This window comes from Protomyctophum parallelum (assembly GCF_964188405.1).
Source record: "Protomyctophum parallelum genome assembly, chromosome: 6".
Lineage (NCBI taxonomy): Eukaryota > Metazoa > Chordata > Actinopteri > Myctophiformes > Myctophidae > Protomyctophum > Protomyctophum parallelum.
Window position 1 is genome coordinate 39,057,834 of NC_139701.1, and position 17,603 is coordinate 39,075,436.

Consider the following 17,603-nt stretch of genomic DNA (forward strand, 5'->3'; position numbering starts at 1 on the left):
TTCAGTCAAGAGGCTTTATCAAAGGAAGATATTTTGAAGTTGTGTTGACTGTGTCCACACAATGCTGCAGACGAGGAAAATCCAGTCCTGCAAAGTTTCTATTGCAAGCATGTTTGAACATATTGTAAACAAGCAATGTCTGTTAGGTCGGTACATTACACTGAATGCAACAGAAACCTTTACAGTTATAGCTGTTGGGCAGTTGGTCATTTAAAGGAGGAATAAGAAGGAGGAAGAGGAGATGATTCATATCAAACAGGAATCTTGAAAATCACTGCATTAGCAGAATTGTCCAGACCAAAGCTATCATTAAATCTCGAAGTCATGTGTCTAATTCATACAGCACAATGCTTTCAAGACTATTAGGGTGTGGTCACACCAAACTTTAATTCTTCCTATGAGGGCTGATTCTGCCAATGCTTTTCAATGGGAACAAATTATTTTTCTGAAATCTGCAAATGGCAACAAACCACTATGTTCCCTTTGAAAAGCATTGCCAGAATCTGCCCTCATAGGCAGAATCAAAGTTTGGTGTGACCGCATCAGTAGCCAATAGAGGAAGTAATAAAGATGATTCTGATACATTAACTAGAAACTGGGTGACACACACACACACACACACACACACACACACACACACACACACACACACACACACACACACAGGTTGATTTGATTGGGTTTAAATAGAGCGAGTAATTGGTGTGTGGAGAGGAGTAATCTTGAAGTCCAGGGATCTCTGCTATATCAGTTGTCCCAACACCATCTTTGGGATAATGCTGGATTCAGTTGTCCTGCCAAAGAATAAAGCACACACTGTGGACTTTACTGGCAAGACGACTGACACTATTTTGTTGGAAGTCATCCTCTCTCCATTGCAAGGACTTGATGTTTTTTATCCTGTGCTACTAAAAAAATCATCATACATCATCCAAAGAAATCATCACATTCTGTGCTACAAACACACCTACACACAAAGCTGTGCATAGGAGGGGCTTAGCCTAGCACCTCTCAAAAGTTATATTTTCTTTTTTTTGTGGGGCACTATCCCCTCCAACGTCTGGCTTTCGGAAATTACGTCATATGGCAGCCAAGTCTATGGACTTTTCGTTTAGAGTACAATAAAGGAGTGAGACGCGTGACGTGAGACGTGTGATTTTGCTATGGAGTTGGGACAACAGATGTTCAGGAGGGGAACTACACCTTTACCCCAACCTACACCCAAATCATGGGAAAACAGCCTTTTTTTCCTAGTTGACATGAGTCAACAGTCTGTCTGTCTTTACATTGCCAAAGAGTGGAACAGAACAATCAAAACAAAATTCTCTGTCTCTCTCTCCTCAGGTCCGAGGTCTCTGCTGGGGGGGCCGACGATGCGAATGACCTCCTCACCAAATACTCCTGGGTCAGCAACCCTCCTGGAACCTACGTCCATTCAGCTCATCCATTCTTTTTCAACTTTCTCAAAGGTGTGGTTTTTGACTCATGAACATCTTAAATGCCATTGAGAAACTGCTTTTTGAGACTGTAAAAAATAAATAAAGGAGACATACTACTACCCTGTTGCCATACTATTTCACCAGTAAGATGGCTAATGATAGCGTGGCTTCGTGTAGATTCATGATGTAGGCTTTTCTGTGGCGACAAAGTCTATGGACCTTTTATGTTTGTCTTATTCATGCCCCCAAAATCAGCATGCCCCTCGTGAGGTCATGTGGCAGCCAACTTGAGCTAAGTCTAGTCTAGAGGACTCTTCCTCTGGGCTTGCCTTGAATCAATCCTGAATGTCAAAATAATCTATAACAGGCTCTTCTTTAACCATCTTTGACCAGCAGCTCCCACTGTCAGCTTTGCTTATGTGCTGTTCGATGTGGGAAATGGGTGGGGGGGCCCTATGGGCCATAGACACCTCTCTCTCTATTAAGAATGTCAGAGTCAAGTTTGGACAGACAGACTTCCCCTTGTGGGCTGTGATGGCCACGTTGCGCTTGGGCTCACTGTTGTAGCTCACGCTTTCGACACTGTAGGCTTTGGCCAACTCGTGGACAATACTCCGATGCTCCTGGGTCATGGGCGGGAAACAATGGCTCCTCTTTTGCTGTTTTCCCTCATTAGCGAATTTGACAACATTTTTGATTTTCTCTTCTACTTCACTGACAAATCTCAGGTCTTTTCTTGCATGCTCTTTGAGACTGTTGCTGTACATGTTGTGTAGATTGAAGGGGTTCACTGAGGTGTCAATTTGCAAGGCCTCAGCCAGGCACCTGTTCCTCTCCAGTGTAGCACACTCCTGGTCACACTCAAGCCTGATTTGGTTTACGTCCCTCTTAGTGATGAGCTGACTAATGTCCACAGATTCTCCCAGCTGCATATTTGACAGCTTGCTGGCCATGGCAATGGCTGCATACTTTTCATATGAACTCAAAGCCTTTTTGCACACCACACTCTCCTTTCTTCTACCACAGAGACACTGTAGCGCCACCAGGGCAGTGCAGGTGTTGCGTGGGCAGCTGCTGCCATCATGGCATGCAGCAGAACAGGGGTGGCCACACTCTGGACGGGGTAGCGGGCAGGGCTGGAGGCAGCAGGTGCCCTCAGACATACATTCGCCACGGTGGCAGAGGCGCTTGCAGTGGTGCATTTTACACAGCAACACCTTGTCACACGGGAGACCACAAGAGATGACTTGCAAGTGGCAAGCGATGTTGCTTCTTAGCTCATGCCTTCCCATGCACCATTTCTGAGTGAGGTGCGTGCACGGCGGACACCTCTCTTCACTGTGGCAGTTGTGGAAGACTGGGTGATCACACTCATGTCTCCTTGTGCATAGATTCTTGCACTCTGGGGGCTTGGTGCCACAGGCGATGGGAGGGTACATCACAGTCTGCCCACAGTGGCATGTCAGCTCATCAAAACTGGATTGCCAACAGCGTTCACAGTGTCCACGGTGACAGGGCTCTTGGCAGTGGTGGATCCCACAGTTGAGCTTGTAGCCACAGATCCGAGTGCAGCCGTGTTCCACGTTCACACAACATAGCTCCCCGCACTTATGTCGACCACAGGAGCGTTTCTTATTGCAGCGTCTCCCGCAAGTGAGGACGAGTTGATCTTCATTGTTAATCGTTTCACAGGGCACCTCCTTAGTCTTTGAGCCACACCGGCATGTGATAGTAGAGTTAAGCGAGCATGGCCCACAGCTACCCTCATGGCACAGCATCTCACACTTATGAATAGTGTCATTAGAGCCACAGACCAGTGGCTTGCTGCAAGTCTTACCACAGGAGGGAATAGGATCTGAGCAGGTCTTCCGCTTTGAGTAGCCCAGTTGGAAGGGCTTAGTCAGGGGTGTCTGCCCACAAGGACAGGTTTTCACCATCCTGGGAGACAAAGGACAAGGCTGGCATTGCCCAGAGTGGCACGTCTGCTCACATTTGTGGGCATCACAGTCCAATGTCTTCCCACATGGTTTTTGACAGGAGAAATGTCCAGAACCATCAAATTCTTCTTTATCTGTGCCACATAGGACTTCACGAGAAGTAATCCCACAATAGCAAACTTGCTGAACTAGGAGCCAACAGGGCTGGCATGTTCCACCATGGCACACCTTGTTACAGGTGTGTTCGGCACAGTTCAGAACTGCTCCACACACACGGTCACATTGGACAACTGCAGCCTGACCACAGCGCATCGGTTGAATGGTTCTACCACAGATGCAAGACTTTGTTACAAAAGCAGGGCACTGTGGGCACGGCCCAGGGTGACACAAGATGTTACAGCGGTGGTTGCAATCCACTGCTCTCTTCTTCCCACACATATCCCCACAGCTGTGTGGGATCTCACTGCGCTGCCACTCCGGATTAGTGACTTTGCCACAGAAACATATATAGGAGGTTGGGTGTTTCTTCGCAACATTCCGGCAAACTGGACAACCCCAGCCTTCAGAAGAGTCCTCTGCCTGTGAGGCCGAGGACCTGGCCCATTGCTTAATGCATTTGAGATGGAAGACATGGTAACATATCTGGCAACTCCACACGGGGGCCGTAAGACAGATGACATCACAGCACACCATGCACTCGTACTTTTCTTCAGACAGCTGCTCGATCAAACATGCAGTTTGTGTCTCCTTGTTCTTAGGCATGTTGTCTATGTTCTTTTGGCCAGGCCTGTGGTGGGCTCTCTCCTGCTCTCCTTTCTGCAGGGGTGCACGTCGTCCCTGAACTCTGTTCTCTCCACCGGCTCCCCTGTCCGAGTCTCTCTGTTCTCGAGGTGATGGCTTGGGTGACTCGATTGGTTCCTGACCAGGTTTTGGCCCCATGCGTTTGCAGCATTTCTGTTGGGGACCCAGCTGACTTGGGCTCCAGTCTGCACCCTTCCTGCCCCTCTGACATCTTTCCCTCGCTTCTGAAGAGTAGTGTTCTCTGCCGGCAGCAGAACCTGAGCCTTCTCCCACAGCCCTGTTCCCTCGATTCTCTGTGTTGTGTCTAATATCTTGCACCATTCCCATTGGCTCTTGATTAAACTCCTTGTTGCTCTTTAGCCAGGTGTCCTGGTCTTCACTGGGATGTTGCACATGCCTACTCACGGGGGTGACCGTGCTGCTGTCACCCCTATATTGACCACAGTCAGATCCAGCGGGTCTCTGCCACCCGACAGGCTGGGCTCCTGGCACTGAACCACCACCAGCCTCACCTCTGTCTCCTCTTCCCTTTGACCATCGCCTTCCTTGTCCTACTCCTCTGCCTCCTCTCCCCCGTCCGTCCCCTTGGTGGTAAGAAGGCTGGTGATGCATTGCGGGAGTTGAATTGTTGTCGTCTGAGGGTTGTTGTTTGGGGAGCGTCCTCCAGACTAGAGACCCTCCGCTCCAACTCACTGTCACTTCACTCACTTTATATGGCTCTCGGAAGTCATGTGACCATCCTGTGACGTCAGTCAAAAGAAAGTTCTTACATTTTCAAACAAACAAATCTAATTAATTAGAAGCTAAGCGAAGATCTCTCAGGATGACAGAGAGACTATATAATTGGAAGAGCAGAGACGGATTGAATAAATGGTAAATGGTGCATTTATATAGGACCTTTATCCAAGATTGTGCATTACATTAACCTCATATAACCCACGTGCTAGTCGGATATTTGTCATATAGCCCGACGTCCTAGTCGAACATCCCCATATTCTCAACAGGCCGAAAATTACCTGGGCCCTAATTGGGCTGGCCCGAGGCTGCAAGGCGCCGCCTGGCCTTACTTAGCACACATTTTACACCCTACAGGGGGCATCAAAAAAAAAATCCATATCCACAACTGTTGTTTCAGCACGACCTTGCCCTGGCTAGCTGCTGGACTCACTGTAATTACCTTACTTACCTTACTACCTTACTTTTGGCATGTCTACAAGTAGTTGGAAACACATGCTGAAACGTTTTACTTTTGTTTTGTAGTTTCTGAGTTATTTAACTTAAACGCCCAATCCATTCTCAATGGCAATAGCACAAACTTTGGCATGCTACTACTAGTCCTACATGCTTACACCTAGCAACCCCATTCTAGCCTACTTGTTTGCCTGAAAAGGAATCTATGAAATGTTTCATAGTTTTAGAAATATAGTGCTAAACGTAGACTTAGTATTAGGACGTTACAACTGCCCAAAGATAGGGGTGGTTTGACACTCCAGAGTATTTTATATTATAACTGGGCCTGCCATTGTCGTACTATGCATGAGTGGGTTTTGTTTGCCAAGGGGAACCAAGCGCTCCGCCCGTCCCCGAGTGCCCACCCTTAAGCACCCCTCCTGGGCCTTAAGGTGTGGCGTCCCGCGGCATAAAGGACCGCCCGCCCCTGGGAATCTCAAGGGGCCCCGGGAATGGACGCAGGCTATATATGGGCTATAGCCCATATCGTACGGCATACTATAGCACGTTTTTCATCATTTTTGAGGATTTGAAAAAAATGAAAAAATGAAAAAAAACGATGGGTTATAGCCCATCGTTTTTTGATTTGATTTTTATTTATTTTTATCCTCGTTTTTCATCATTTTGGACCATGGGCTATAGCCCATATCGTACGGCAAACTATAGCACACCGTTTTTCATCATTTTAGAGGATTTGAAAAAAATTAAAAAATTAAAAAAACCATGGGTTATAGCCCATCGTTTTTTGAATTAAAAAGAATGTCCTCGTTTTTCATCATTTTGGACCATATTGTACGGCATACTATAGCACGCCGTTTTTCATCATTTTTGCCATTGAGCCCCATTGTAAATTTGAAAGCACTATATTTCTAAAACTATGAAACATTTCAAAGATTCCTTTTCAGGCAAACATGTCCACCGTAAGATGAACCTAAGTAGGCTAGAATGGGGTTGCTAGGTGTAAGTATGTAGGACTAGTAGCATGCCAAATTTTGTGCTATTGCCATAGAGAATGCATTGGGCGTTTAAGTTAAATAACTCATAAACTACAAAACATAAAAATAAAAAAATGTTCCAGCATGTGTCTCCACAGTAAGCTGAATAATAAAAAGTGTGAATGGAGTTTCTAGGTGAAAGTGACTTTTGACGTGCCTATAGAGCTGCCATTGAGCCCCATGTTAAATGTCTCAAATTTGAAAGCACTATATTTCTAAAACTATGAAACATTTCAAAGATGTCCACCGTGAGATGAACCTAAGTAGGCTAGAATGGGGTTGCTAGGTGTAAGTATGTAGGACTAGTAGCATGCCAAAGTTTGTGCTATTGCCATAGAGAATGCATTGTGTTGCGGAGGATGAGAGGAATGCTCTCATCCTCCGCAACAGCCATTCTCATACACCGCTATACACCGCGAGGATATGGGCTATAGCCCATATCGTACGGCATACTATACTGTAGCACGCCGTTTTTCATCATTTTTGAGGATTTGGAAAAAATAAAAAAAATGAAAAAAACGATGGGTTATAGCCCATTGTTTTTTTTAATTTTTGAAAAGAATAATATCCTCGTTTTTCATCATTTTGGACCATGGGCTATAGCCCATATTGTACGGCATACTATAGCACGCCGTTTTTCATCATTTTTGAGGATTTGAAAAAAATGAAAAAAAAAAACGATGGGTTATAGCCCATCGTTTTTTGAATTTTGATTTTTTTTTTTAATCCTCGTTTTTCATCATTTTGGACCATGGGCTATAGCCCATATCGTACGGCATACTATAGCACGCCGTTTTTCATCATTTTTGAGGATTTGAAAAAAATGAAAAAATGAAAAAAACGATGGGTTATAGCCCATCGTTTTTTGAATTTTTGAAAAAAGAATTAATCCTCGTTTTTCATCATTTTGGACCATGGGCTATAGCCCATATCGTACGGCATACTATAGCACGCCGTTTTTCATCATTTTTGAGGATTTGAAGAAAGAAAAAAAAATTGAAAAACGATGGGTTATAGCCCATTGTTTTTTTAATTTTTTTTTTTTTTTTTAACCCTCGTTTTTCATCATATTGGACCATGGGCTATAGCCCATATCGTACGGCATACTATAGCACGCCGTTTTTCATCATTTCTGCCATAGAGAATGCATTGGGCGTTTAAGTTAAATAACTCATAAACTACAAAACATAAAAATAAAAAAAGTTCCAGCATGTGTCTCCACAGTAAGCTGAATAATACAAAGTGTGAATGGAGTTTCTAGGTGAAAGTGACTTTTGACGTGCCTATAGAGCTGCCATTGAGCCCCATGTTAAATGTCTCAAATTTGAAAGCACTATATTTCTAAAACTATGAAACATTTCAAAGATTCCTTTTCAGGCAAACATGTCCACCGTAAGATGAACCTAAGTAGGCTAGAATGGGGTTGCTAGGTGTAAGTATGTAGGACTAGTAGCATGTAGTATGTTGTGCTATTGCCATAGAGAATGCATTGGGCGTTTAAGTTAAATAACTCATAAACTACAAAACATAAAAATAACAAAAAAGTTCCAGCATGTGTCTCCACAGTAAGCTGAATAATAAAAAGTGTGAATGGAGTTTCTAGGTGAAAGTGACTTTTGACGTGCCTATAGAGCTGCCATTGAGCCCCATGTTAAATGTCTCAAATTTGAAAGCACTATATTTCTAAAACTATGAAACATTTCAAAGATTCCTTTTCAGGCAAACATGTCCACCGTAAGATGAACCTAAGAAGGCTAGAATGGGGTTGCTAGGTGTAAGTATGTAGGACTAGTAGCATGCCAAAGTTTGTGCTATTGCCATAGAGAATGCATTGTGTTGCGGAGGATGAGAGAAATGCTCTCATCCTCCGCAACACCCATTCTCATACACCGCTATACAGCGCGAGGATATGGGCTATAGCCCATATCGTACGGCATACTATACTGTAGCATGCTGTTTTTCATCATTTTTGAGGATTTGGAAAAAATTAAAAAATTAAAAAAACGATGGGTTGTAGCCCATTGTTTTTTTTAATTTTTGAAAAAAATAATATCCTCGTTTTTCATCATTTTGGACCATGGGCTATAGCCCATATCGTACGGCATACTATAGCACGCCGTTTTTCATCATTTTTGAGGATTTGAAAGAAATGAACAAATGAAAAAAACGATGGGTTATAGCCCATCGTTTTTTGAATTTTTGAAATCTTTTTTAATCCTCGTTTTTCATCATTTTGGACCATGGGCTATAGCCCATATCGTACGGCATACTATAGCACGCCGTTTTTTATCATTTTTGAGGATTTGAAAAAAGAAAAAGAAAAAAAGAAAAACGATGGGTTATAGCCCATCGTTTTTTTATTTTTTTATTTTTTTTTTAACCCTCGTTTTTCATCATATTGGACCATGGGCTATAGCCCATATCGTACGGCATACTATAGCACGCCGTTTTTCATCATTTTTGCCATAGAGAATGCATTGGGCGTTTAAGTTAAATAACTCATAAACTACAAAACATAAAAATAAAAAAAAGTTCCAGCATGTGTCTCCACAGTAAGCTGAATAATAAAAAGTGTGAATGGAGTTTCTAGGTGAAAGTGACTTTTGACGTGCCTATAGAGCTGCCATTGAGCCCCATGTTAAATGTCTCAAATTTGAAAGCACTATATTTCTAAAACTATGAAACATTTCAAAGATTCCTTTTCAGGCAAACATGTCCACCGTAAGATGAACCTAAGTAGGCTAGAATGGGGTTGCTAGGTGTAAGTATGTAGGACTAGTAGCATGTAGAATGTTGTGCTATTGCCATAGAGAATGCATTGGGCGTTTAAGTTAAATAACTCATAAACTACAAAACATAAAAATAACAAAAAAGTTCCAGCATGTGTCTCCACAGTAAGCTGAATAATAAAAAGTGTGAATGGAGTTTCTAGGTGAAAGTGACTTTTGACGTGCCTATAGAGCTGCCATTGAGCCCCATGTTAAATGTCTCAAATTTGAAAGCACTATATTTCTAAAACTATGAAACATTTCAAAGATTCCTTTTCAGGCAAACATGTCCACCGTAAGATGAACCTAAGAAGGCTAGAATGGGGTTGCTAGGTGTAAGTATGTAGGACTAGTAGCATGCCAAAGTTTGTGCTATTGCCATAGAGAATGCATTGTGTTGCGGAGGATGAGAGAAATGCTCTCATCCTCCGCAACACCCATTCTCATACACCGCTATACAGCGCGAGGATATGGGCTATAGCCCATATCGTACGGCATACTATACTGTAGCATGCTGTTTTTCATCATTTTTGAGGATTTGGAAAAAATTAAAAAATTAAAAAAACGATGGGTTGTAGCCCATTGTTTTTTTTAATTTTTGAAAAAAATAATATCCTCGTTTTTCATCATTTTGGACCATGGGCTATAGCCCATATCGTACGGCATACTATAGCACGCCGTTTTTCATCATTTTTGAGGATTTGAAAGAAATGAACAAATGAAAAAAACGATGGGTTATAGCCCATCGTTTTTTGAATTTTTGAAATCTTTTTTAATCCTCGTTTTTCATCATTTTGGACCATGGGCTATAGCCCATATCGTACGGCATACTATAGCACGCCGTTTTTTATCATTTTTGAGGATTTGAAAAAAGAAAAAGAAAAAAAGAAAAACGATGGGTTATAGCCCATCGTTTTTTTATTTTTTTATTTTTTTTTTAACCCTCGTTTTTCATCATATTGGACCATGGGCTATAGCCCATATCGTACGGCATACTATAGCACGCCGTTTTTCATCATTTTTGCCATAGAGAATGCATTGGGCGTTTAAGTTAAATAACTCATAAACTACAAAACATAAAAATAAAAAAAAGTTCCAGCATGTGTCTCCACAGTAAGCTGAATAATAAAAAGTGTGAATGGAGTTTCTAGGTGAAAGTGACTTTTGACGTGCCTATAGAGCTGCCATTGAGCCCCATGTTAAATGTCTCAAATTTGAAAGCACTATATTTCTAAAACTATGAAACATTTCAAAGATTCCTTTTCAGGCAAACATGTCCACCGTAAGATGAACCTAAGTAGGCTAGAATGGGGTTGCTAGGTGTAAGTATGTAGGACTAGTAGCATGTAGAATGTTGTGCTATTGCCATAGAGAATGCATTGGGCGTTTAAGTTAAATAACTCATAAACTACAAAACATAAAAATAAAAAAAAGTTCCAGCATGTGTCTCCACAGTAAGCTGAATAATAAAAAGTGTGAATGGAGTTTCTAGGTGAAAGTGACTTTTGACGTGCCTATAGAGCTTCCATTGAGCCCCATGTTAAATGTCTCAAATTTGAAAGCACTATATTTCTAAAACTATGAAACATTTCAAAGATTCCTTTTCAGGCAAACATGTCCACCGTAAGATGAACCTAAGTAGGCTAGAATGGGGTTGCTAGGTGTAAGTATGTAGGACTAGTAGCATGCCAAAGTTTGTGCTATTGCCATAGAGAATGCATTGTGTTGCGGAGGATGAGAGGAATGCTCTCATCCTCCGCAACACCCATTCTCATACACCGCTATACACCGCGAGGATATGGGCTATAGCCCATATCGTACGGCATACTATACTGTAGCACGCCGTTTTTCATCATTTTTGAGGATTTGGAAAAAAAATTAAAATTAAAAAAACGATGGGTTATAGCCCATTGTTTTTTTAATTTTTGAAAAAAATAATATCCTCGTTTTTCATCATTTTGGACCATGGGCTATAGCCCATATCGTACGGCATACTATAGCACGCCGTTTTTCATCATTTTTGAGGATTCGAAAAAAATGAAAAAAAAACAAAAAACGATGGGTTATATATAGCCCATCGTTTTTTTTATTTTTGATTTTTTTTTTAACCCTCGTTTTTCATCATATTGGACCATGGGCTATAGCCCATATCGTACGGCATACTATAGCACGCCGTTTTTCATCATTTTTGCCATAGAGAATGCATTGGGCGTTTAAGTTAAATAACTCATAAACTACAAAACATAAAAATAAAAAAAAGTTCCAGCATGTGTCTCCACAGTAAGCTGAATAATAAAAAGTGTGAATGGAGTTTCTAGGTGAAAGTGACTTTTGACGTGCCTATAGAGCTGCCATTGAGCCCCATGTTAAATGTCTCAAATTTGAAAGCACTATATTTCTAAAACTATGAAACATTTCAAAGATTCCTTTTCAGGCAAACATGTCCACCGTAAGATGAACCTAAGTAGGCTAGAATGGGGTTGCTAGGTGTAAGTATGTAGGACTAGTAGCATGTAGAATGTTGTGCTATTGCCATAGAGAATGCATTGGGCGTTTAAGTTAAATAACTCATAAACTACAAAACATAAAAATAAAAAAAAGTTCCAGCATGTGTCTCCACAGTAAGCTGAATAATAAAAAGTGTGAATGGAGTTTCTAGGTGAAAGTGACTTTTGACGTGCCTATAGAGCTGCCATTGAGCCCCATGTTAAATGTCTCAAATTTGAAAGCACTATATTTCTAAAACTATGAAACATTTCAAAGATTCCTTTTCAGGCAAACATGTCCACCGTAAGATGAACCTAAGTAGGCTAGAATGGGGTTGCTAGGTGTAAGTATGTAGGACTAGTAGCATGTAGAATGTTGTGCTATTGCCATAGAGAATGCATTGGGCGTTTAAGTTAAATAACTCATAAACTACAAAACATAAAAATAAAAAAAAGTTCCAGCATGTGTCTCCACAGTAAGCTGAATAATAAAAAGTGTGAATGGAGTTTCTAGGTGAAAGTGACTTTTGACGTGCCTATAGAGCTGCCATTGAGCCCCATGTTAAATGTCTCAAATTTGAAAGCACTATATTTCTAAAACTATGAAACATTTCAAAGATTCCTTTTCAGGCAAACATGTCCACCGTAAGATGAACCTAAGTAGGCTAGAATGGGGTTGCTAGGTGTAAGTATGTAGGACTAGTAGCATGTAGAATGTTGTGCTATTGCCATAGAGAATGCATTGGGCGTTTAAGTTAAATAACTCATAAACTACAAAACATAAAAATAAAAAAAAGTTCCAGCATGTGTCTCCACAGTAAGCTGAATAATAAAAAGTGTGAATGGAGTTTCTAGGTGAAAGTGACTTTTGACGTGCCTATAGAGCTGCCATTGAGCCCCATGTTAAATGTCTCAAATTTGAAAGCACTATATTTCTAAAACTATGAAACATTTCAAAGATTCCTTTTCAGGCAAACATGTCCACCGTAAGATGAACCTAAGTAGGCTAGAATGGGGTTGCTAGGTGTAAGTATGTAGGACTAGTAGCATGTAGAATGTTGTGCTATTGCCATAGAGAATGCATTGGGCGTTTAAGTTAAATAACTCATAAACTACAAAACATAAAAATAAAAAAAAGTTCCAGCATGTGTCTCCACAGTAAGCTGAATAATAAAAAGTGTGAATGGAGTTTCTAGGTGAAAGTGACTTTTGACGTGCCTATAGAGCTGCCATTGAGCCCCATGTTAAATGTCTCAAATTTGAAAGCACTATATTTCTAAAACTATGAAACATTTCAAAGATTCCTTTTCAGGCAAACATGTCCACCGTAAGATGAACCTAAGTAGGCTAGAATGGGGTTGCTAGGTGTAAGTATGTAGGACTAGTAGCATGCCAAAGTTTGTGCTATTGCCATAGAGAATGCATTGTGTTGCGGAGGATGAGAGGAATGCTCTCATCCTCTGCAACACCCATTCTCATACACCGCTATACACCGCGAGGATATGGGCTATAGCCCATATCGTACGGCATACTATACTGTAGCACGCCGTTTTTCATCATTTTTGAGGATTTGGAAAAAAAAATAAAAATGAAAAAAACGATGGGTTATAGCCCATTGTTTTTTTTATTTTTGAAAAAAATAATATCCTCGTTTTTCATCATTTTGGACCATGGGCTATAGCCCATATTGTACGGCATACTATAGCACGCAGTTTTTCATCATTTTTGAGGATTTGAAAAAAATGAAGAAAAAAAAACGATGGGTTATAGCCCATCGTTTTTTGAATTTTGAATTTTTTTTTAATCCTCGTTTTTCATCATTTTGGACCATGGGCTATAGCCCATATCGTACGGCATACTATAGCACGCCGTTTTTCATCATTTTTGAGGATTTGAAAAAAATGAAAAAATGAAAAAAACGATGGGTTATAGCCCATCGTTTTTTTTATTTTTGAAAAAAAAAATGAATCCTCGTTTTTCATCATTTTGGACCATGGGCTATAGCCCATATCGTACGGCATACTATAGCACGCCGTTTTTCATCATTTTTGAGGATTTGAAAAAAAAAAAAAAAAAAAAACGATGGGTTATAGCCCATCGTTTTTTTAATTTTTGATTTTTTTTTAACCCTCGTTTTTCATCATATTGGACCATGGGCTATAGCCCATATCGTACGGCATACTATAGCATGCCGTTTTTCATCATTTTTGCCATAGAGAATGCATTGGGCGTTTAAGTTAAATAACTCATAAACTACAAAACATAAAAATAAAAAAAAGTTCCAGCATGTGTCTCCACAGTAAGCTGAATAATAAAAAGTGTGAATGGAGTTTCTAGGTGAAAGTGACTTTTGACGTGCCTATAGAGCTGCCATTGAGCCCCATGTTAAATGTCTCAAATTTGAAAGCACTATATTTCTAAAACTATGAAACATTTCAAAGATTCCTTTTCAGGCAAACATGTCCACCGTAAGATGAACCTAAGTAGGCTAGAATGGGGTTGCTAGGTGTAAGTATGTAGGACTAGTAGCATGTAGAATGTTGTGCTATTGCCATAGAGAATGCATTGGGCGTTTAAGTTAAATAACTCATAAACTACAAAACATAAAAATAAAAAAAAGTTCCAGCATGTGTCTCCACAGTAAGCTGAATAATAAAAAGTGTGAATGGAGTTTCTAGGTGAAAGTGACTTTTGACGTGCCTATAGAGCTGCCATTGAGCCCCATGTTAAATGTCTCAAATTTGAAAGCACTATATTTCTAAAACTATGAAACATTTCAAAGATTCCTTTTCAGGCAAACATGTCCACCGTAAGATGAACCTAAGTAGGCTAGAATGGGGTTGCTAGGTGTAAGTATGTAGGACTAGTAGCATGTAGAATGTTGTGCTATTGCCATAGAGAATGCATTGGGCGTTTAAGTTAAATAACTCATAAACTACAAAACATAAAAATAAAAAAAAGTTCCAGCATGTGTCTCCACAGTAAGCTGACAAATAAAAAGTGTGAATGGAGTTTCTAGGTGAAAGTGACTTTTGACGTGCCTATAGAGCTGCCATTGAGCCCCATGTTAAATGTCTCAAATTTGAAAGCACTATATTTCTAAAACTATGAAACATTTCAAAGATTCCTTTTCAGGCAAACATGTCCACCGTAAGATGAACCTAAGTAGGCTAGAATGGGGTTGCTAGGTGTAAGTATGTAGGACTAGTAGCATGTAGAATGTTGTGCTATTGCCATAGAGAATGCATTGGGCGTTTAAGTTAAATAACTCATAAACTACAAAACATAAAAATAAAAAAAAGTTCCAGCATGTGTCTCCACAGTAAGCTGAATAATAAAAAGTGTGAATGGAGTTTCTAGGTGAAAGTGACTTTTGACGTGCCTATAGAGCTGCCATTGAGCCCCATGTTAAATGTCTCAAATTTGAAAGCACTATATTTCTAAAACTATGAAACATTTCAAAGATTCCTTTTCAGGTAAACATGTCCACCGTAAGATGAACCTAAGTAGGCTAGAATGGGGTTGCTAGGTGTAAGTATGTAGGACTAGTAGCATGTAGAATGTTGTGCTATTGCCATAGAGAATGCATTGGGCGTTTAAGTTAAATAACTCATAAACTACAAAACATAAAAATAAAAAAAAGTTCCAGCATGTGTCTCCACAGTAAGCTGAATAATAAAAAGTGTGAATGGAGTTTCTAGGTGAAAGTGACTTTTGACGTGCCTATAGAGCTGCCATTGAGCCCCATGTTAAATGTCTCAAATTTGAAAGCACTATATTTCTAAAACTATGAAACATTTCAAAGATTCCTTTTCAGGCAAACATGTCCACCGTAAGATGAACCTAAGTAGGCTAGAATGGGGTTGCTAGGTGTAAGTATGTAGGACTAGTAGCATGTAGAATGTTGTGCTATTGCCATAGAGAATGCATTGGGCGTTTAAGTTAAATAACTCATAAACTACAAAACATAAAAATAAAAAAAAGTTCCAGCATGTGTCTCCACAGTAAGCTGAATAATAAAAAGTGTGAATGGAGTTTCTAGGTGAAAGTGACTTTTGACGTGCCTATAGAGCTGCCATTGAGCCCCATGTTAAATGTCTCAAATTTGAAAGCACTATATTTCTAAAACTATGAAACATTTCAAAGATTCCTTTTCAGGCAAACATGTCCACCGTAAGATGAACCTAAGTAGGCTAGAATGGGGTTGCTAGGTGTAAGTATGTAGGACTAGTAGCATGTAGAATGTTGTGCTATTGCCATAGAGAATGCATTGGGCGTTTAAGTTAAATAACTCATAAACTACAAAACATAAAAATAAAAAAAAGTTCCAGCATGTGTCTCCACAGTAAGCTGAATAATAAAAAGTGTGAATGGAGTTTCTAGGTGAAAGTGACTTTTGACGTGCCTATAGAGCTGCCATTGAGCCCCATGTTAAATGTCTCAAATTTGAAAGCACTATATTTCTAAAACTATGAAACATTTCAAAGATTCCTTTTCAGGCAAACATGTCCACCGTAAGATGAACCTAAGTAGGCTAGAATGGGGTTGCTAGGTGTAAGTATGTAGGACTAGTAGCATGTAGAATGTTGTGCTATTGCCATAGAGAATGCATTGGGCGTTTAAGTTAAATAACTCATAAACTACAAAACATAAAAATAAAAAAAAGTTCCAGCATGTGTCTCCACAGTAAGCTGAATAATAAAAAGTGTGAATGGAGTTTCTAGGTGAAAGTGACTTTTGACGTGCCTATAGAGCTGCCATTGAGCCCCATGTTAAATGTCTCAAATTTGAAAGCACTATATTTCTAAAACTATGAAACATTTCAAAGATTCCTTTTCAGGCAAACATGTCCACCGTAAGATGAACCTAAGTAGGCTAGAATGGGGTTGCTAGGTGTAAGTATGTAGGACTAGTAGCATGTAGAATGTTGTGCTATTGCCATAGAGAATGCATTGGGCGTTTAAGTTAAATAACTCATAAACTACAAAACATAAAAATAAAAAAAAGTTCCAGCATGTGTCTCCACAGTAAGCTGAATAATAAAAAGTGTGAATGGAGTTTCTAGGTGAAAGTGACTTTTGACGTGCCTATAGAGCTGCCATTGAGCCCCATGTTAAATGTCTCAAATTTGAAAGCACTATATTTCTAAAACTATGAAACATTTCAAAGATTCCTTTTCAGGCAAACATGTCCACCGTAAGATGAACCTAAGTAGGCTAGAATGGGGTTGCTAGGTGTAAGTATGTAGGACTAGTAGCATGTAGAATGTTGTGCTATTGCCATAGAGAATGCATTGGGCGTTTAAGTTAAATAACTCATAAACTACAAAACATAAAAATAAAAAAAAGTTCCAGCATGTGTCTCCACAGTAAGCTGAATAATAAAAAGTGTGAATGGAGTTTCTAGGTGAAAGTGACTTTTGACGTGCCTATAGAGCTGCCATTGAGCCCCATGTTAAATGTCTCAAATTTGAAAGCACTATATTTCTAAAACTATGAAACATTTCAAAGATTCCTTTTCAGGCAAACATGTCCACCGTAAGATGAACCTAAGTAGGCTAGAATGGGGTTGCTAGGTGTAAGTATGTAGGACTAGTAGCATGCCAAAGTTTGTGCTATTGCCATAGAGAATGCATTGTGTTGCGGAGGATGAGAGGAATGCTCTCATCCTCTGCAACACCCATTCTCATACACCGCTATACACCGCGAGGATATGGGCTATAGCCCATATCGTACGGCATACTATACTGTAGCACGCCGTTTTTCATCATTTTTGAGGATTTGGAAAAAAAAATAAAAATGAAAAAAACGATGGGTTATAGCCCATTGTTTTTTTTATTTTTGAAAAAAATAATATCCTCGTTTTTCATCATTTTGGACCATGGGCTATAGCCCATATTGTACGGCATACTATAGCACGCAGTTTTTCATCATTTTTGAGGATTTGA

General features: G+C 40.0%; 1 protein-coding gene across 1 annotated transcript; it reads right to left on the reverse strand.

Moving 5' to 3' along the window:
- Positions 1-1,774: 1,774 nt before the first annotated feature.
- Positions 1,775-4,789, reverse strand: LOC310859951 (transcriptional repressor NF-X1-like; the record flags this gene model as incomplete). Its single annotated transcript, XM_083766718.1, has 1 exon — positions 1,775-4,789. One exon carries the CDS (start codon positions 4,787-4,789, stop codon positions 1,775-1,777), a length of 3,015 nt encoding a protein of 1,004 aa, XP_083622844.1.
- Between the last annotated feature and the right edge of the window lie 12,814 nt (positions 4,790-17,603).